This window comes from Podarcis tiliguerta, assembly GCF_965153285.1.
Source record: "Podarcis tiliguerta genome assembly, chromosome: 2".
Taxonomy (NCBI): domain Eukaryota; kingdom Metazoa; phylum Chordata; class Lepidosauria; order Squamata; family Lacertidae; genus Podarcis; species Podarcis tiliguerta.
This window is the reverse complement of record NC_139535.1, coordinates 39,529,994-39,552,054: the sequence shown is the minus strand read 5'-3', so window position 1 is coordinate 39,552,054 and position 22,061 is coordinate 39,529,994. Positions and strand designations below refer to the sequence as shown.

At 44.3% G+C, this 22,061-nt stretch overlaps 1 protein-coding gene across 8 annotated transcripts in view; it reads left to right on the top strand.

Annotated features, from left to right (window-relative positions):
- CHCHD6 (coiled-coil-helix-coiled-coil-helix domain containing 6) overlaps positions 1-5,081 on the top strand; it is a 198,506-nt gene extending 193,425 nt beyond the window's left edge. For 5 of the 8 annotated variants that reach the window (XM_083418843.1, XM_083418838.1, XM_083418841.1 and 2 more), the window contains one exon: positions 4,509-5,081. In XM_083418843.1, the coding sequence (XP_083274969.1) occupies positions 4,509-4,532 (24 nt within the window). In that variant the 3' untranslated portion in view covers positions 4,533-5,081. The remainder of the gene's footprint in view (positions 1-4,508) is intronic. The other 3 variants (XM_083418839.1, XM_083418845.1, XM_083418842.1) reach the window with 1 other exon arrangement.
- The last annotated feature ends 16,980 nt before the right edge of the window (positions 5,082-22,061 follow it).

The window sequence follows — 22,061 nt, the reverse complement described above, 5'->3', positions numbered from 1 at the left end:
CTATTGTAGCCTGGGGGTGGGGTGGGGGTGCCTTTCATTTAATGGTGAAAGCAAGATTAAATGCAATTAACATTAATTTAGCAAAAAACAGCCTTAGTATTGATGCCAATGTTAATTAGCAGTCATCTTCTCAGTGGTGACCCTTTGCAGAATTATGTTCATTCTTTTCTTCCCCAGTGCTTTCCAGCTTGCGTCCATAATAGAGGTTTTGTTCATTACAATGAGTCATTGGAAGAGGCCACTTTGGGAGAGAACTGGGGTCCAGGCTTGGGTGTCTTTCTTTAACAGTTTTCCAGAATTGCGGAGGCTCGCAATTGGTGAAAAACACTTCCTATGAATGGGCTAATGATTTAGGCTCTCTCTGGGTGATAACGGTGATCAGAGCAATTGTCCCAGGTAAATCAATATGTTATAATGCATGAACAAACAGGTGAGGCTCAGAATAGCTAAAGATTAGCAGATGATGTGAATTATTCTGTAAAGTACAGGTGACAAGGAAACGGTATTGCTCTAGTCTTTTTATGCCCCAGAGCAAGTGAAAGCAGTAGGGTGGGGAGACCCCCCCCTTGTTAAGTCACAGTGCATCCTGACTCATCTCTTATAACTGGTGGCCTCTATGCCGTTCGGAACACAAAGAACCAATAGAACCAGCACCGGGTCCGGCTGGCGTTCTCCATCTAATTTGCTTGAGCTCCCATTTGTGGCCTGATGTACTAGAGGTTGCCTTGTGCTGAGAAGTTACAGTAAGAGTGCAAGTCAGCTCCCAGACTTCAGAGCAATAGAATGGCATCCTTGCGTTGGGATGAGAGGGAGGTGGAAATCATTCTGTGGTGAACATGCACGCCATGTGCTGAAATAACAGCTATAAGGTATGTTGATTCTTTCACTTAAGAATGCCTCCAGGCGTCCAAATCACCACAACCTCAGGCAAAACAACATTCATGCATTTAGGGCAATCCATGCTTGACAAGACAAAGCCAAGACCTTTTGCATATTGCATGTCTGCTTGGATTCAGTTCTGTGATCCAAGTGTTTTTTTTTATTTAACTGTAGGCCTCTCTGAGCTGGTTCTTGGGCCCAAACTGCCTTGCAAGCAGTTGTCTGCAGATTTCTACATGCTTTTTTCAAAAGTAAAAATTGGCTGAGGCAGCCTGTAATCTTAAGTAGAGGGCCAGTAGGGTGAGGAAGGGTGTTTTCTAGCTAAAAGTAACCCCAGAACTGCTTTTCTTTTGGGGGTAAAATGATAGGAAGAGCTGTATCTTTTTCCCTTGTAGAGGGAAAAGCAGCTGAGAGACAATAGTGGGAAGGAAAATAATCAGGATCTCTCTGTTTCACCACAGACAGAGTGTTCAAGATTCTTGTTCCTGTGGTTGCTTTAATTTTAATTTTTTTTATGTGTGAGTGGAATTTTGCACAGAACTGCACATTATGGATAATTTAGCCCTCATTTGAGGTATTAAAGGTATTAAACATGTAGCCAGACTACATACCACTTCAGAGTGCAGCCACAGATTTAGCCTATGGAACACCCCTCCATAGAAAACCTTTCGCAGCACATATGAAACTTGATACTAGAGAGAAGGCCACAGCCATACCATTGATCAGAGGTCATCAGGAGAAACTTGGTGCAGTGGTGGAATACTTTTCTGTTGGCTCCACTTTCTACCTCCACACCTACCATGGTGCTCACAGTCCACCAGAGTTGAGCCAAGCTACCGCTGTATAGTGTTGCTCTGGTGTCTCATGTCACTGGTATCTTTGAATAGAAGTGGGTTATCAGGAGTCTGCTCTGGCGGGCACGCTGCATATGACCCTTAACTCCTTTGGCTTTGCTCTGCAGGCGACTGTAGGAAACAAGACAGGGGACACACACACCTTGGCATACCTCAGCTGTCCTCTTTAATAGACAAACTTACCCTTGTAGTTTAGGAGGAGCAGAAGATCAGGGTGTGTGCTAATGCCTGGTTATGCCCCAGATCTATTTGGCAATAACCAAACATGCACTTCTCTTTGGCCATTAATTTTGCTCTGGCAAGAACAAAGGAGCCCCTTCCAACAGTTGTTTCAGCTCTTGAGGATAGCTCTTAAGAAATCCCCACTGGCACCTTGCAGTCTGGACTTAGGGTAGCTGTGTGAATTGGCTCGCAGTGCTCACTTTTACTCCCTATGACTGCCCTATCAATCCTGTGGCAGGAATTCTGTATCATCATGCCTCTGGTTGTTTAGCATACCAGTCTCCTGTTTTAGTATCCCCTCCTGTCCCGTAGGCCCCCCTCCCTTTTTCCTGCTTTGTCTCCTTTAATCCCTCCTGACAGGAAGCCAGTCTTGACTTTCTTATCCCCAAAGCCCCATGCTCCAATCTCTGCCTACTCTCCAGGGGATACGGCAGGATAGGTTGTGCCAACCCGTCCTTGAAAAGAAAGGAAAAAAACCCCTCCCTTGCCTCCTATTCAAATATGAGCTTATAATTCACATGCACACACCCCAATTCACTAAATAGCATTCCCTTTTTTGCAGGGGACATACCCTCCCAAGAAAGCAGGGGTTATTCAGCTTACGATTAGCAGCTATCAAGGGGGGCGGATTTGTAATTGCTTGCAAGTGTGTCTGTTGGCTAGGAGAAGGAGAAGAAAGGTTAGCAGCACTGGAGAAGGAAAAGTAATTGTTCTACAGATCAAGTATAGCCTAGGGAAATTCTTCTTTAAAAAGTAGCATCAATCCTGCCCACTTAAGAGGCAAGTTGGCTCCATGGCCAGAGCCTCTTAAGCCCTTGACTGTTAAGGTAGCTGTTCGCCAGTCTTAATCATGGATTCTGTGGCTAGTTTTTCATCAAAATGTAGGCAAGCATCTCTAGTTCATGCGGCTGTGCCATGAAATAGTCTTCTGCCAAGAGCAATCCTTAACCACTAGCATGTTTGGCCATGGTGCCATGAGGCTACCCACCTGACAGCAGCATCGCTACTGCTCATCTGAACAGTGTGTGGGGGGGTGTGTGAAGGTGGGCATCACACAGTCCACAAATGCTGGAGAAATAGCAGAGGACTTGGCAGTGTTATGACAAGTGGCATGTCGTCTTATTATGCCCTTCTACATGTATAATGTGCCTAACCCTGGGACAAGTTTACATAATACTGTTCTGAAAGCAGCAGTACTCCATTGAGTTGAAGGATTTGTATGGAGGCTCCGCTGCTTAACGCATTTTAGTAGCAAGCAAGGGACAGCAGTTGAAATTGTCACAATGGCCAGCTTGACAAGGTGTCCATTTGCATCTGTTGTGCGCAGGAGAAATAGCAAAAAAGCAAATTACACCTTCTCCAATAAAGCTGCTGGAGAAATGGCCTGCATTTTTCTTGATTGGTTTTTATTATTATATTACATTCCCAGGGCAGTTTACAAAATGAATATAAATTAAAATACAGAAACAAAAATAATATAAGCTAAAAGCCACAAAATCATAAAAGCAGCATAAAACAGCAGAATTAAATTTGCTTCTAAAAAGCTTGGGATTTTTAAAAATGGTTTTTGACTGGCATGAAAGGACTATAAAGTAAGTGCCACGGAAGGGGAAGGGGACATGCTTGCACATGTAATGCTAATCTGGGATTTAATATTATGTCTGAATTGTTGCCTCTTTCAGGGCAAAGCAGGTTGGGAATATTGTGTAATATAGCTCTTTGGAATCCTGGTAGGTTTTGTTATACTATTGAAGAAAGAGGTTTCATTGCTGTTGAAATCAAGGAAAGGAGTTGTTTGTAGGGTGGATTCTTGACCCAATCTTCTCAGGATTGGTGAAATCAAAGCAAAAAGTTCGGACAAAGTCCTCATGCCATGCAGCTGCAGTCAACCTCACTTCAGTAGACTTTGTAGTTTGTAACAAGCCTTGAACTGAAAGCATTTCAGCTTCCAAGCAGTGCCACTCTCATAACCTTCAGGAGCTCAACATGCATTTTTAGGGAGAGGGAAAGTAGCAATTATTCCTTCCATCCACAACATGTTGTGCTTAGAAGTAATTTTATCAAGCTTCCATCGGGAGCAGCTTCTACTGATTGATAGTGCCATGAACTGAAGCTTTTGTACACAGAAACCTTTTGGGATATGAGCTGCAGATTAGGAAGCCAGGGGCTGACCTTGTTTTCATTCATCTTTAGGGACTGGTACTTGTTGTCTGATAATTCTGTGATGGAGTTGTGGTTTGTTTTTCACCGAATTGCATGTAAACTTCAACATATCTCATCACTAGTTCTATACAGGCAGTTTTAACTCAGAAAAAAATTATTTGTTGAGATGTGCCAGTTGATATTCTCTTTGCCTGAAATCTCTAAATATGCAAAAATCCCAATTGTTGTCACAAATTTAAAGGACAACATGTTTTCTTAAAAGGAAAACCAACAGATTTTGAGATTGCTCTTCCATAATCTTTTTGCAAGTCATTTCTTGCTACATGGTTCACTCAGCAGCTGAATAAGTAATGATGCACCTCTTCTTCTTCTTCATTTCTCTTTTCTCAGGAACTGTTGGTCCACTTCGATTAAAGCCCAGCTGCTGGCAAAGTGCAGAAAGCAGGGGACCACAGAAGCTCTTAGAAGCCCAGCATTCTTTTGGAGTCATGCTGATGCAAATGAGTGCCTTCTGTCCATGGTGGTCCACAAAATCACCATGAATCCATATCCAGATGCCTGCATGTATCAGTCTTAATTGATGGATTTGGACTTGAGGGGGAAGGACCCTGCGTTGGGAGGGAAAGCTATGCTCTGCGTAATGTATGTCGTCACCATCATTATCTCTCTTCCACTGAGAGAATTCCCATGAATAGATCTCGTTTCCGATGGGGGACATGAGTGATAAGTCTCCATTTTTTATTTTAAAAAAAGTTCAGTTTTTTGTTTCACTGTTACTCTGTATTTCATAAGACATTGCCTTTGTCCTTCAGAATAAGGAATCTAAGGAAATGCCAGAGCCTGTGTATATTGAGTTAATACTGACTCAAGCAGGTGTGATTGTATGTTTGACACTAACAGAGACATTCCTGCCTTCCCCTCTCGAGCTTCCTCCTAAGAACAATAAAAATGTGTTTAATGGCCGCTGTGTGCTGACAGTTGTTTTCTGATCCAAAAGTTTGAGAATAACCCCCTTCTCTTCCCTCCTTTCTGCTGCCCCGACTGTCAGACTTGACCGCCTTCCAGTCATTGTCGAGAACTGAAACTCTTCCAGACGCTGTTGGTAAATTAAAAATCTCATTTGTTTCATGCCAGGAGCTGGATGGATAGCTCTGGATTAGGTGGAGAAGTGCAGACGTCCTGGCTGGAAGAGAGAGGTAGGTGTGGCAAGTCAAACAGCAGAAAGGCTCGGCCCTGTTTCATGCAGCAGAACTTTGTACCCCTTGCAGCAACTTTCTCTGTGCTGCTTCCTTTCCCCTCCATGCTGCCTGTAAGAAGTTCAGAAATCGCTGGAGTAAAGCAACTTTCCTTCGCAGGAACCAAGACATTCCCAACAGTTTGGCAGTGAGTATCTCTAATCCAAACAGGCATAGCTAGACAGCTCTTACTAATGCCACTGCGTTCTTTTTGTAACCACCCTTTCTAGCCTGTAGTACCTGTTTCTGGTGGCTTTAAGCTAGCTAATACATTGGTGGTAGCAGCTGGCATTTTGCCTGTCTCGAGAAATAATGGAGTGTACCTCCAGGGGAGAAGTCAAACCAAAGTGACCTTCCTGGGGCGCAAGCTTGTATGGAGGTCCTGGGCAGCAGTGGAGGAAGCCACTCGGGCGCCAGGGGTGGGGCGCTCCACCCATGGGGCAGGGCACACCGCGGGGCCTCTGGAGTCTGCCTGCCTCCTCCTATTCAGCCACCCTACAGCTGGGGGGGGGGGACGGGCAGACTATTTGGGCAACACAGAGCCTGCGCATGCCCAAGCCACTACGTTGGTGTGCTGCAGGCCCTGCAGTGAGCGCCACCCCAGCATTTTGTCACACATACCCCTCCGTGGTGGCATCCAGGACAGCCTGCACCCACTGCACCCACCCTTCCTCCGCCCCTAGTCCTGGGCTGCCCAGCCTTGCTGATGTGGTCCAAAGGAAAGCAGACGAATAAGTTTGGCACCAGCTTGCCTGCAGGAGTACCAGAAGGAGGCATACAAGTGCAGTAGAATCTGGGCTGCACCCCGAACACCCTGACTAGAGAACAATCCCTATGGAACAAAGTAGGAAATGCTCCAGAGTAAACAGGAATATGGTTGCATTGTTAAAGCACCAAAAATAATGCAACAGGTATTCTGGCACAGCGGGTGCAAATAAACTTGCCTCCATTCTTGGCGTGACTTGCTTATGAATACTAGCCACCCCACATATATATAGCTGACGAGTGCTCACTCTTGCCCTGGAAACAGAAAGATGCCGTCCAATCCTACCTGGTCCTCTGTGCTAAGATAAGCCACCAGGACTGCATCATTTTTAATGATCCTGGGGGAAAGCTGCATACCCTAACTAGGTGTGTGTGTTTGTTTAGGACAGGAGATTTAGGAGCTTATCTCTTTTGGCCCCTGGAGCTGTAGTGATCTGTAGTCAACCCACTTGGAGCCCATGTCAGAGGTGGTCAAAGTGTAAAAATGGTGTGGTAAAAATGGTAAAAAATATATTCTTAAGGAACACATTTCGGGGAGGGGTCACAAAAGCTTACAGGTAGGACAGCAGGGGACCTACTGGAATGGTCAATAAGCAAATTATTTTTTTTAAGACTAATATGGTCACAATTTGGGATGGCCACTCCTGGTTTAAGATAATTTCATACTGCTTTTCAGCACGTATATTCTTTTATTTGCTTTTTTTCTTTGAAAGTAAGAACATTGTTGTTGTTTTTTAAAAAAAACTGTTCATCTTGAAGCTATAAAGCAGGGTATGAGTATTTTAAATAATCTCATCATTAATCAGAAGCAGTAGCTACCCAAGAATATCAGAGCTCAATACCCAACGTACACTGAAATTGATATTTTTTACCTTCTGCAGAAAATCGTGGGAGAGCCAAGCAGGCAATATGCAGAAAGGCACTCTGAAGCTCCAGAGCAGTGACATTGGGACAATCCAGCTGCTTTTAGAGCCCATCCTGGCTTCAGAATAAGTTGGAGTTTGAAGCAGGACCACTCTGGCTCAACTTACAGCTTTGGAGCAGGGAAGTGTTTGTCCCTCTTGGTTTCCTAAAGTATGTTCACAAATTCTCCCATTTGTGATAGAGCTAGAGGAAGAAATTTGGTTGGGAAAGGTGAGGGAAAAGCTTGCAGCATCTTAGGAAATTATCTCCCAGCCTGAAGGCAGCTACAGGTCTAGAGTGGGCAGGGAGGGGGAGAGGAGGGGACACAACACAATCTGTGGAGCAGGGGCAGGGTACCTACCGATGATAAGATAAAGGGACCCCCAATCTTTAGGTCCAGTCGTGGCTGACTTTGGGGTTGCGGAGCCGGCTTCTGGGTCATGTGGCCAGCATGACTAAGCCGCTTCTGGGGAACCAGAACAGCGCACCGAAACGCCGTTTACCTTCCCGCCAGAGCAGTACCTATTTATCTACTTGCACTTTGACGTGCTTTTGAACTGCTAGGTTGGCAGGAGCAGGGACCGAGCAGCGGGAGCTCACCCCGTCGCGGGGATTCGAACCTCCAACCTTCTGATCGGCAAGTCCTAGGCTCTGTGGTTTAACCCACAGTGCCACCCGAACATGAGCCCAAAGAAAATTGGGGCAGAGACAAAGGTGGGTGAAGCAATCCCCTTTATTTCTCTCTTTCTGGTACTTCCTTTCCCCTCATTTAGCCCTCCTTGCAGCCCACGTTCAATTAAGCCGAGTGCATCATGAAACTGGGTCAAGGTCTGCAGGTTGCCCACCTGTGGCGTAGAGGAATGCTTGATTCAATATTCCGCTTTTCCAACAACACTGTTGGGAGGCAACGTCCCTTTGCAGCTCCCTCACTTTAAAAAGGAGTTGCATCCCCTACCTTTGTCCCTCCCTGCCCAAGCCGGCTTTGACCTACAGTTTGCATTTTAGCAGCTGTAAATTGCAAGGATTAGGATGCCAGGGCTGCTTTATCTGGCTGCCTTTGACAATTTCCCCCTCAGGCAAGTGTAATACATTTTCCATGTTCTTTATATAATGAGCTTTATTTACCAAATTGGCAATTCCTCTGTTGAGAAATAACTGATTACAGCATTCAAGGAGCTGCTGTCATCTCAAGATATGCAGGTGTCTGTGGAACATAAACAGATGTGATCGTTCAGAAAATGAACCCAATTCAATAGAGTGGGGAGGAGGGGGCATGAGAGAGGAGTCTAATCTAGGCATAAAAACCTCAAATGTAGCCCGGTTCAAACTAAAAAAGGGCAAGGTGTGCCCAAAGCGCTCCACTGCCCCGGTCGTGATCAGAGCATCAGCCTCCAAGGAACTCAGTGACACAGCCCCCTTCACTAAAAGGTGGCACTTGCTCTCTGTCACCAAGGGCCTGGCTAATTGGAAATCTTGGAAGGGGAGTATAATTGAAATACAGTCAGCCTGAACAGAAACATGCTCAGTTAGGTTGCCTCTGCACGCAAAATTACAACAACGTAGTACAAGTCTTGGATATGAAAGGGATACATCATGCGGAATCGGCACATAAACTAAAGGCCTCGGAAGGTTTTGTTAGTTCAATCCATCCTCAGTGTACTAACCCAGAAATGGAAAGGTGCATTCTCAAAACAGAGAGAGAGAGAGAAGTCACAAGTCCTCTGCTGCACAACTCAGTTGCAGAGTGCATTGTTTGCACACATGCATATGATCCCAGCTTCAACATATTCAGCTAAAAGATTTTTTGTTTGTTTGCAGGGTTAGGGGAAAAAATTCTGAAATATACTGTGTCCATCATAGGCCTGATTTATGTCTCACCCCCTAGACAGGCTATGTTGGTGGATACCGAGGACAAAGCCTTTAGCACCCAGATAGTTGAATTAATGGGCGGGCACCATTTAATTTTCCTCCGTGGCATTTAGTCTTTGGTGAATGCCTGGACCCCAGCTCCTTGTCTTGTCTCCAGTCTGCTCCAGTCTTGAAGGTGGAGCCCAAATTGGGTTCTAACAATAAATTGCAATTTCAACTCTTGAGCACCTCAGATCATTCGGATCACAATGCAGTGATGGATAGATGTCCCCAGTGTGCAATTGCAGCTACAACTGATACTAATTGATTGAAGCACACATGAACCTCGAGGACAGACCTGCATGTCCGCCTGAAGAAATACAGAGTGAGAAGTGAGAGACCTTCTTTCACACTGGAACCAAAGGGATGGCAGTTGGTTTGGCTTCCATCTGCACAAAATGGCACACTGTAGGACTGTAAATCCAGCTGCGGCTTCCTCTTCTCAATTTCACCTAACAGCCAACGTTTTAGCTATCTCTCTTGAGATGGCTTGTTCAATTTCCACGGAGATGCTCAGCTGCAGCAGAATAGTATGTATGCTTGAATAACCAACTTCTATGTATTGCACAGGTAAATACTCATATATGTGTGAGGGCATTTTATCTATGCATTTAAGTGGATCTCAAACCATGGATAGATTAATCCGTGTGATTAACTGATCAGGGATCTTGTTGCAAATTAAAAACTGAGATCTGATTAATCAGAAGTGATTAGCTGCATTTTCCCAAGGCCAATGTTTGGACGCAGCTGCCTCCTCTGCTGCTGGATGCTTCCTCTTGCAGCAGCCCTCACTCTCCTCCCCCCACCCTACTTTACTTTCATCGGCAGGAAAAGGGGCCAGAGGTCAGTAGCAGAACGGTTTGGCGAGCAGAAGACCCCAGGTTCAATCCTGTCATCTCCATTTATTTTAATGTTTTTGCTAGGAACATAGGAAGCTGCCTTACAGAACTGGCACAGTCCTGGTTGGCAAATTGTTCTGCTGGTGCTTTCAGGAGTGGGTAGTGAGGCCAGCCTGTCAGCAGACAGCCAGTTCCTGACATACTAGCTTCCTATTGGTTGGGGAGGCTTTTGCTTACATACAGGAAGACTGAACCACTCTGCATTATTCTACTCCCTGTAGTCCGAAGTGGTGCAGACATGTGAGCTCGTCATGTGCCTCTGGCCGGATCACATAAAGCAGGCAGTTTAGTTCAGCCTTTGCCAACCTGATGCCTGATGGACTACAACTCCCAGCAGCGCCAGCCAGTGCATGCTGGGAATTGTAGTCCAAAATATCTGGAGGGCGTCAGGTTGGCAAAGCCTGGTTTAGTTCATCAAAAACAATGGCCCACAGAATTTAATTTAAACACAGCAGTTTAGAAGTTCCCCAGCGTGATAAACAACTGATTTAAATTTTAAAAAACAGTTTGAGTAAGATGCAGAAACTGTATCCATACGGATGACAATACACCAGGCAATAACCACTCGCAGTGTGTGTCCATCCACTTGGTAAGCTGTTAATTTATATTGTCCTGTCAAGTACTGAGGAATTATTATTTTTACCACACATCTGCCCCTGATCAGAGTTGTTGAGTGCACACCCTAGTAAATTATCTGTTCTTTTCTTTCAATTTTCTTTTTTTTAAAAAAAAACTTATTTAACACATGTTAATCCCAGCTTTTCATTTTAAAAACCCACAAAGCAGCCAACACTTAATGCAAATACAAAATTTTAAAACCCACAGCCTAAAGCAGCAGCTATTCACCCAAAATAGCAGCAAACCATTTAAGAGCAGCAATTAATATTGCAAGTCCGTGCCAGACGTCATGCCAACCCAAAGGCACACGTGAACAGCAAAGTATTAAAGACCACCAAGGACGAAGTGGGAAGCACATAGCAGTGTAAGCGCAGGAATGCATGAAGCTGCCTTATCAGACCATTGGTCCATGTAGCCCTGTGTCATCTGCCCTTCATAGCTGTCAACTTTTCCCTTTTCTTGCGAGGAATCCTATTCGGAATAAGGGAATTTCCCTTTAAAAAAGGGTAACGTTGACAGCTATGCTGCCCTGGCTGGCAGAGGCTCTCCAGGATTTTAGGCAGGAGTCTCTCCCAGCCCTACCTACAGACACGGGGGTTGAACGGGGAACCTTTTGCACATAAAACATGTGTTCAGCCACTAAGCTATGACCTAAAGAATTACATAATTGTAGAGTTGGCAGGGATCCCCAAGGGTCATCCAGTCCAACCCCCTGCAATGCAGAAATCTCAACTAGATCCTTATGCAATCATAGACAACTAATTGCCTCTTGTTAATATTTCATGTGCAATTGTGTGAGATGCTTTTAAAAAAAAAACCAAAAAAACTTTGCATTCTGGCTGTTTAGCAGCTCTGCTGTGTTAGAGAAGAAGGCGGCAATTTTTGAGTGTGTCTGTAATTTTCAGAGGGTTGTGTGTGTGTGTGTGTGTGTGTGTGTGTGTGTGTGTGTGTAGCTGGAGTTGGAGGGTGGAAAGAAGAGACATTTCCCATTTTACAGTTGGCTGGATCCCCTAGTCTCATGCTGTGTTCTCTTTTCCTAGCCAGAGTTCTTTTTTCTCCCTGCTTTGTGTTTTTGAGGTATCCATGGTGTTGTTTTTATATCTGAAGTGGTTAAAAAGTACTTGCCTGCAACACAATAAGTGTTTAAAATGGGCTGAGCTTCAGCCGAGTAGCGGTAGCAGCAGGAGCTCAGCCCCCTCTCATGAGCAGATTCATAGACTGGTGTGATGACTTGTCACAGTGACTGACACAAAGTACAGTCTCCACGCATTCCCATTCAGTCTCTCTACCCCCCACACTAGCAGAAATGTACCTGTTAAATAACACGCATCCGTCTATAAACGTTGCAGCTTTTAATATGTAAGGGAAGTATGTCAGCCAAGCTATTGCTGTCTTGCACCCTAGACTTACACCCTCGCTCTAAACTGGAAGCTCATTCCTTTTGTTATCAACTTGCCTTCAATGTGCATAGGACCATTGCCCTGTGGCAGAAGCATCTTCTTCATTATTAGCCAGTACAGCGGTAATCTGGAACTTGCTGGATTGAAAAACAAACTAACTCTTAAACAAACTGAAAGGCAGAAGTCAGTTGGTGGGATTAGGGGAGGCAAGAATTGATGCTTTTGAATTATGGGGCTGGAGGAGACTCTTGAGAGTCCCATGGACTGCAAGAAGATCAAACCTCTCCATTCTTAAGGAAATCAGCCCTGAGTGCTCACTGGAAGGACAGATCTGAAGCTGAGGCTCCAATACTTTGGCCACCTCATGAGAATAGAAGACTCCCTGGAAAAGACCCTGATGTTGGGAAAGATGCAGAGCACAAGGAGAAGGGGATGACAGAGGACGAGATGGTTGGATAGTGTTCTCGAAGCTACCAGCATGAGTTTGACCAAACTGCGGGAGGCAGTGGAAGACAGGAGTGCCTGGCGTGCTCTGGTCCAGGGGGTCACGAAGAGTCGGAAACGACTAAACAACAACAACTTTTTCTTTAAAAAGAATAAATACACCGTTATTTGACCACCTTTTGTGTCTCGAGTACTGTAAAACGCATCCACACTATTGTTTGGCGTTTTAAAAAGAAAACCTGCCCCTCTCCTCTTCAAATGAAACCGAAGTGACGTACAACCAAAAGAAAAATCACAACAATAAAAGTGTAATTACAAATAATAAAGAACAGTAAAGAAAGCAGCAGCATAATATGGAAGGGGTAGTGGTGGAAAGAAATCATATAACGAAAAAAATGACTAAAGCAACAGCAGTTCAAAGGGGGAGAAAACAACTCCAACACAAAAAGCAGAAGAAATAGAACAATCTAAGCCACCCTTCGGCCAGTGCTAATGGCTTCTCTGTCCCTTCCAGGCAACCAGTTTATTGGGCATTCATCCTGATTTGTTTGCACAACATTTGCAGGGAAGTTGTACAACCTCAGCTGTTTATTGACCTTTCCTTTTGATTGGAATGTTATGTGACATCAGGTCAAGTCGTTGTTATCTCACCCTTTTTAATGCATTTCCCTGTCACTTTTATAATAATAAAAGATCCAATTCGCAGCTCTGTGTGTGTGTGTGTGTGTGTGTGTGTTTACTATGCAACATCAAGAAATCCACTGCATTTACACGACCTGACTTTGTTGGCATGCAACTGAACACCACCTGCAAAAAAGCAACAGTCTGGAAGTGCTGCCCTGAGCTCCTTTGGGAGGAAAGGTTGGGTATAAATTATATAAATATGGTATAAATAGATAAAATGGAGTCTAAAACAGCACAGGTGGGCTTTCTTTGGGAGGGCACCCAACAGAGATTGCACTGCATCGGGGAAAACACCTGCTCCTGATAACTACCTGTTTGCAAGCGAATTTGGAGCAGAGCCTCATATGTCAAACTACTTGGGAGGGAAGCCATTTGGGGTTTTTAAAGAGAAGAAGCACCAACCCTTTAACCTGGACTAGAAATAGGCATATTGAACAACAATATGGGGTGGGGTGGGGGAATAGGCCCAAGCTGTTTTGCTCTAGGGAGCAGCCTGACAATAGCCAGTGGTGGCCTTTGGGCTTTCAAATTTCAGCAGCATCCTGAATTGACATATGAAACTGAGCTAGTTCCAGTGCAGCCTATGATGCTCCCAGTCTAAGCACATATCCCCAAAATATAAAAAAGTTTTCTGTAGTAATTTTCATTCAATTACATTGCCCCTGCTTAGTGCAGTTTAAGAAGCCAGCAGATTGAATGGAATTTCAGTGCTCTAATTCACTTAATTGCAGGCAACTCTCACCACTCCTGTGGGTAGAGTTCCTTATTAGCATAGCAATTGACTCCCTCTAATGTCTGCACAAACCTTCCTTTGCTAAATTATCGCCTTTGAAACACCATAACAATGAAACATTTGTTTACAAAGCAATTAAATTCTGCAGAGGAAAATAAATGAAACCCGCAATGGGCTTGTTCACAAGTTACACTGCTTGGTCGGATTTCTCATGATTTTTCTGTCATGCTAGAATGACAAAGTACCAGACTGAATGCTATAACACCTAAACAAGTCCTTTGTAAAAGAGGATAAATTAAGGTTATTTATGCCCTTCTCTCACAGCACACACACATACACACACACACACACCTCTCAGTAATTACAACATTGCAATCTTATCTCTAAACTGCAGTTGCTTGCATAGGAATAGGCTGTGCAATATCCTCTGAAGAGTTGCACCTCAGGACAACTGATTGCTGATGTGTTTATAAGTAACTCAAAGCTGTGCCAAGCCTTAGTTTACCTGCACCCCAGCCACTTCCACATGGTGAATGCTCCCATGTATGCTTTAATGTCTACTCTTGTTCCACGTGATCACATTATCTGTTTCTTTGCTCCTTATTGGCATCTACTGGCAAACACACACACACACACACACACACACAGAGAGAGAGTACTGAGTAACCTGGAGGAGGGAAATAAAATATTTTTTCACACAGTACATAGTTGAATTTGCTACCACAAGATTTCACAATGGCCACCAACTTGGATGGCTTTAAAGGGAGATTGGATGAATTCATAGAGGATAAGGTTACCACTGGCTACTAGTCATGCTGGCTATTTACTCTCTCCAAGATCAGAGGCAGCATTCTTCTGAATATGTCGCCCCTTGCCTGCAGAGCTGGCAGCCTATCACCCTTTTCGAACACCCTTCCCTCAGCCTCCTCTTCCCTTTCCTTGGGAGTCCTAGGCAGCTACTGCTGCCGTCCCTGGTCTCTGAGCTGCCCCTCCCCACGCACTCCAAAGAGAGATGCCTCCCACACAGAGGCAGAGCAACCTGCTCTGGTACTTGGAGTGGCCTTCACCCAGGGGGTGTGGCGCGCTGCCCGCGGGGGTGTGGCGCACATCCCGGAGGGTGCACAGCGAGCAGCATGCACCCCGGGGGTGTGTGCTGCTGATTGGGGGTCAACATTTTGTCACACACCCCTTTGGACCGCCCCACCCCCGACCCCACCTCAGAACTCCCCTGCTCCCAGAGGCACCATTCGCCTGCAAAGCTTGTTGCCAGGGCTGTTGCAATAAACAGCTGTGTAAGCCTTTGGGAGGCAGAGACATGAGAGGGCATCAGAGGAGGAAGGGAAGGGAAGAAAGAGGGAAAGAGGCCAGTGTTGCCCGTGGCACCCCTGACCATCATTCAAGGCACCCCAGGGTGCCATGGCACACTGGTTGAAAACTACTGCCCTAATGCAACAGCCACCACTAGTTGCCCTTGTGTCCTGTTAACAGGCTTTCCATGGGTATCTGCTGTCCAACTTTGAGAACAGGGAGGTGGACTAGGCTTGATCCAACAGGGCTGCTCTTACATGTGTCAACTAATTGGGAAGCCAAGCAAAAGGTCTATCATTGCCTGAGGAAGTACAGTTGTCATAATGGCACCACCTTTTTGAGATAAAAAGGACAGATCCTTAACTGGTACTGATATGTAAAGTGAAGAATATGGATCTAAGTGACTTGGATTCTAGGCTCACAGGCATCAGTAGCTTCAACAGACAGAAAGTGATGAAGTTCAGAAACATCTAGTGCTAAAATAGAGTTGAGACTGAGATGTTGTGCGAGAGAGCTGTGGTTGGCTGTCTGTGGCTAGCCAGTTTCACAACAATTCTGAAAAGGAAGGGGGGAATTTTTTTCGTGTAAATTCCTGATCTCCAGTGAGTTTTTCCAGAAGGCCAAGATGAGAAAAAGATGGAAGTTGGCAAGTCAAAGTTCCAGTATCCCACCATGGCCTGCTGCCAAGTTCACTGGCCTGACATGGCACTATAATCCAAACCCATATTTTGCCTTATGGTTAGGTTGATAACAACTGGGAACTACATGCCAGTCCCCAGAAGGCTAAATTTGGCCTAGGACCTTCTTTGCTGATCTGGTGTGTAAGGTGGCTCCAGGTGATCTCAAAACAAAAGGCACACACAAAAATCCATTAATGGGGTGGGAATACATCCAGTGCCATTCCCTTGATAACAGCAATATATGGGTTACGAGCATAACCCCTGCAATGCTAGGATGGTATGCTCATTGCAAGATTCCCAGAGACTTCTGCCCTTCCCATTTATTTTAAGGCAGCACAACCGAGCCATTCCTCTTATTTGCTGCATGGGCATTATAAAACTGAAGTTGGTTTTTATCTTAGACAAAAGGGGAGTGCTGCAGTAAGGCAGAATTAGCAAAACAGCATTAAAAATAAGCACAGCTATTAATTTTAATGGGTTCCTTGTTATGACCACTATAAAGTGAGTAAACAGGGAATCCTGCCAGTTCTGTCACATATTCTTCCACTGAAGAGGAAGATCTTTAGTCACTTGATAATGCAATGATGGGGCTTGGCTCTGTGTGTGTGTGTGTGTGTGTGTGTGAGAGAGAGAGAGAGAGAGAGAGAGAGAGAGAGAGAGAGAGTTAATTATTTTAGATTTTCTTCAGCATTTTGTTAGCCAATCTGGCTGACTTCTTAACACTATAGCCAAACACAGAGCTTCTATAGAAACAGGGTGCAAATTGCAAATGCCAGCTGAGGCTTTAGCGGAAAACATATAAACTGAAATAGACTCACAAAATGCAGAGCAATTGCTCTTTGCAGAATGCTGGAATGAGAAATGTGTGATATAGCCTTTAATCTTTATTAATTTTGTTTTCTCCTTCAAGCCTATTTTTGTCTCGGATTTAGCTGTTCCTCCTGCTTTTCCCTTAGTTTCTGGTTGCCACTGCTGCTGGCTACCCACAGTAGCTCCTTTGGACTACATTTATTGGATTAAAGCAGATCAATGCCTGTATCTTAAAAAAACACACCAAGCCTTGCACATGGAGTAGGCTTCCGAAAGCTCCACAATTGGTCCTGTTCTTCCCATTTCCCCCCATTGCCCCAACATTCCAGAATACAGTACTAAACAATTCACACTGGCAGCGAAAGCTCCATTTGTTGAAGAGGAGGAGAAAATTGCTATTGCGGTTTGTGTAACAGCTGTCGTGCAGTGTGGGCCTAGGGCTCAGGTTGGCCGCCATGAACCTGCTGATGGAGATGAATTTTGAGACCTTTGAAAGATAATGCACCTAGGCTCATATTCCATACCATCGGTTGCAAAGCCTGTTCCCAAATTGGACAAGATATTTTCATAATATGGTTTGGTGCAGTGTAGCTGATTTTTCCTTTACAAATAGGGCTTTTTGAGGCGGGGGCAACCAGATTAGGACCATGGGATAAGATACAGGGCTGGGGGATTTAACCCTTCCTCCTCCATTGCAGTTCCAGTCAGTATTTCTGCCACCATCAACCACCAACACACACACACACACACACACACACAGCAAGCAATTCACACTCAGAGGGAACACAAGAGCTTCACATTTTGCTTTTTCCACTGCAATCTTATTTCTAGCTTAAAATGTTTGTCCTTGCTCAACATACTAGGGAGACATTCATATTCGGTTACCAAGGATTATCACTAAGTACTATTCAGAGTAGACATATTGAGAGCAACAGTGCTAAATTAGTTATGTTCATTAATTTCAATGGGTCCACTCTGAATGTAATTTAGTTGGATGCTACCTGGAAGCTTTTATAGCCCCATTCCGGTGTTTACCTGAACATGTGTGGGGTTAAAACTAGTGATGGAGACAGGGGTGTCCACACAAACCCAACCCCAAGGTCTCTCTGGGCATGCAGATAACTTTTTATTTAAAATTTATATTTGTACAGTATTTTATCTTTTATTTGCATTTGTATTTATTACATTTACATACCATCTTTATTTTCCAAGGATCTCAAGGTGGTCTGCATGGTTCTCCTCCTCCCCATTTCATCCTCACAACAACCCAGTAAGGTAGGTTAGGCTAAGACAGGCTTCCTCAACCTTGGCCCTCCAGATGTTTTTGGCCAACAACTGCCATGATCCCTAGCTAGCAGGACCAGTGGTCAGGGATGATGGGAATTGTACTCTCAAAACATCTGGAGGGCCAAGGTTGAAGCCTGGGCTAAGAGATGTTGACTGCCCAAGCTCACCCAGTGAGTTTCATGGCTGAGTGGAGATTCAAACCCTGCTCTCCCAGGTCCTAGGCCAACTCTATAACCATTACACCACACTGGCTCCATGCAGATTCCTTTTTAGACCTTCATGTGGTTAGCGCAAAGGTTTGTAGAGGGTTCCTAAACACTTAGAAACCACATCCAGACCTTTGCACTAAAGATGGGAAGGTATGAAAAGGAGACTGCATGGAGCTAGTGTAGTGTAATGGTTATACAGTAGGCAAAAGAGCCATAGATTGAACATTGGCAGAATAGTAGAGGGAGGAATCAAAGATGAAGTGAAGGCCCCCTGCTTGGTCAACAGGATGAATGGTGATGCATGCAAGGGGTGCGGAGAGAGTGACCAAAGTGAGGACGGCATGAATACAGAAGCTGTCAAAAAGAATTGTGCATGCCCAGTAATTAAAGTTGATTGAAAAAGAACATAGTTAAGAACTGGGATGACGATGACGGCTTCTTACATGCTTTTTTTGTGGCATCTCGGTGAATATTTGCATTACACAGGGGCAAATCCAGATTTGCCGAATGAATGTACACTCAACAGGGAGCTGCAACCAATTGCAACTCCCTGCTGAGAATGCCTTTATGATATAACCTGTTTGCAAACATAATTTTGTCACATTCACACTTCACAGTTTTAAGTGTACGTGTAAGATATATTATGTGCGAAGAGGCCCTTTAGGGTGCCTATGCAGGAACTTCTGTTCCTGGTTCCATATTTTAATATAAAACCACCCTTTGTGTGGAAGATATTATCGGAGGTGCATGTGTGGAAGAGGCGGTAGAAACCAAGATAATATTGTAGAACTAATAGTAGAGCTCAAGCTAGCTATGCTGCTAAACTGGTGGAGATCAATGAAGTTTCACACAGACATATGTGCAGCTTGAGATGTGCAAGAGATGAACATTTTATCCAACTCCCCTCCACCAAAAATCTATGCTACTGTGCTGTTGTAGTAACAGTCTAGAAAGGGGATGTGTGTTCAACTCCTACATTGGTCAAAGGATGCTTGCATTGCAGGCGGCTGGACTAGATGACCACCATAGTTCCTTCCAACTCTACAATTCTACGATTCAAAGTGTTACTCCTACTGCTCACTCAGTGAGTTTCATGGCCGAGGATTTCATGTGGATGGATTTGAACCTGGGCCTCCCTCTGAGATTTTAACTACAGCAATACAACTGGACTCAGACAAATTTAAATTTCTTTGGACAGTGTCATAGTCTCGTTGCTGAGCAACAACATGCAGAGCTCAGTGGAGTGGGAGACCAGCCAACTAGAAGAGTCTCTGAGGTGTACTTGCCTGGAGGCAGAGTCAGTATCCAAAGACAGGTCCAGTCCTAGTGTTGTGCAAACAGCAATCCATGTGGTCAGGTGGTCCAGGGATCAGGGAACCTGATGATCAAGGAGGAAGATGAGTAGAAAGCAGCAAGGTAGGGCCAAGAACTACAAGCGTTGTTGTATGCCTGCTGCTGGAATCCTTGCTTAAGAAGGCTGAAGCCAGCTGGTTCTCATCAGTGCCTCCTCCTCTGTGTCCTTGAAGACACAGGTGCAGGTGGAGTCAGTCCGCCTTCTCCCCCTTCAGGCTGCTGTTCAGCAGGCAGGACTGACTCCTGGCCCATGACAGACAGGGATTAGGGTATATTTTGCATCTACTATACTTTTTGGAATGCTGCTTGTTCACTATTTGGACACCTCTTAGGATATTGTAACCAACTTTCACGTTATAGTTCCTGAGATCAAGGAGGAGGTTTTCATCTATATTTGGATACAATTGGATGCCATTTTGAACCAAGATGGTGGACTGAAACTTTTAAAACTGTACTGGTTTTAACCACAGGTTTTCTGGTTTCTCGGAATTCCCAAGCAACCCTGGATACAAAGCTGTAAGTATGGAATAACTGAGAGATAACAGATTTATATGAGAAAAACCTAGATCAGAATGTCAACCACACACACAAACTCAACTCTTGTAAGTGGTGATCAGCACATGCAGAACAAAAGTTTGAGACCATCACCAGGTTTTATTTCAAGATGCACACACACAAATTATCCCCTCTTCCCAGAAAGTATATTCAGGTTGCTTGCAAAATTAAGCGCCTGGGTAGATTTAACAAGTAGTCAATACTTGTTAAAAAAACAAAACCCACCAATATGTGTGCACAAGTGTGTCATGAAATGCTTTGAAACAAGGTGCACCCTTGGTTTGTGAAAAGCAAAAGGAAATGATGTGGTAGCTTTACTTAACCTAGGTGCAGCTCTCTTTGCAACCTCTCAGTTTTGTCTTAATTCCCATCAGCTGAGAGTGCCAATGATATCAGATTCCATCATCATTGCAATGCTTCCAATTACCCTTCATAGTCCATATATGGCTCCACTTAAAGTATTACATTCCAGAATCACAGACACAACTTCCAGCCTACCTTTGACTGTCTACCCCAAAGACAGCAACAATAGCACATTGTGGACTGCACTGTCAGTATGGTCCCGGATGTCATGCCAGCAGAAAATGCTCCCATGTGGCATTATACCTTCGTTTTGCAAAAACTATAGCCAACTGTAGTTTAGCATCAACATGCACAATCCAAGCATAGAACTAAGTTCAAACAGATACATCATAAATTGCAGCTAAGGACACCTTCACACACGGCATTTTAAGGTTGTACAATGTGCTTTTCCAACATGGAAAATACTTCCAAGAAGGAAATAATATGCACACTCCAAGAAGAACATTTCATGTGTCTTTTTGGCACAAATATGCAGTATGTTTGTGAATACCACCTGTGACAATCTACACATAGGTTTTGTATAGGCAAGATCAGTAGCAAGATAAGGTAACTGGGACAGTTGTCTGGGGTCTATGCATGTTAGAAAAACAACTGCGTTCTGAGCCAAACCTTGCACCTTGCACAATGATCTAAACTACGGGCATTTGGACAGGTGGTCCATGGATTGTTGCCAGCCCACAAGCCATCAGCTGCGGGCTCCTTGTGACTCCACCACAGCCTAGGTTGGGTGGGATGCTTCAGGGGCCAAGTATGGTACTGGTCTCTGGCACATTGGGGGTGGGGTTGCCAGCCCACCACATCAGATATTTTGAGAAGCACTGCTCTACACTGTGCCTTCTCACTGATTTTCAGAAGCCTAAGATGGATAGTGGAAAAAGAGTTACAGAAGTGAGCAAATGGCATGCTCCCTTTAGGGCCAAGAAATTACTCTTGTCCAGGGAGGCCTCACACAGGTTTCTTGCTTGCGAAAATCTAAAGTCACCTCATTCACAGATGAGTGCAGAAAAGGCATAATGCATGAAATGCTATTATCCACCTCCAGAGATGTGTAGATGTGATTTTTAAAAGACCATGTGCCTCCTATTCCGACTTTATTTATTCGATTTTTAATATTGCATTAGATTTTTACCCCACCCTTCCTCCAAAAAAAGAACCCAGGGTGGTAAACAATAAACACAATGCAAAGTGATTAAAGATTATTAGGAACAAACAAATATCCTCATAATTTCAAGGTTGCTCAAAACATATTTTAACCATCAAATGCCTTTGTTGAATGGGAATGTTTTAAAATTCTGCCTAAATGTTAAGAAAAATAATTGCAATGTATGCGGATTCTTGTTTTTCTGATACTCATATTAAATTATGGATTTCTCTTATCAATACCATACCTTTCAGGATGCAAATCTTTTCAAAGCAGCTTGCAAGTAGCATTAAAGTAGGGTTTTTTTTAAAAAACAACAACAAACCAATAAACACTATCAACTTAGGCCCCAACTGCTCTGTACATTTAAAACAGTGTCATACCACTTTAAACAGTCTTTCCCAAAGAATCCTGGGAGCTGTAGTTTGTTAAGGGTGCTGAAAGTTGTTCTTTCACAACTTTCTCCTATTCTCCACACAGAACTACAATTCTTGGAGTTGTTTGAACAGTCAATCCCTCTTCACAGGGAATTTGAGAAGTGTAGTTCTGTGAGAGGAATAGGGACCTCCTAACAACTCTCAGCGCCCTTAACAAACTACAGTCCCCAGAATTCTTTTGGGGAAGGATCTTTCCCAAAGGCCAGTTGGT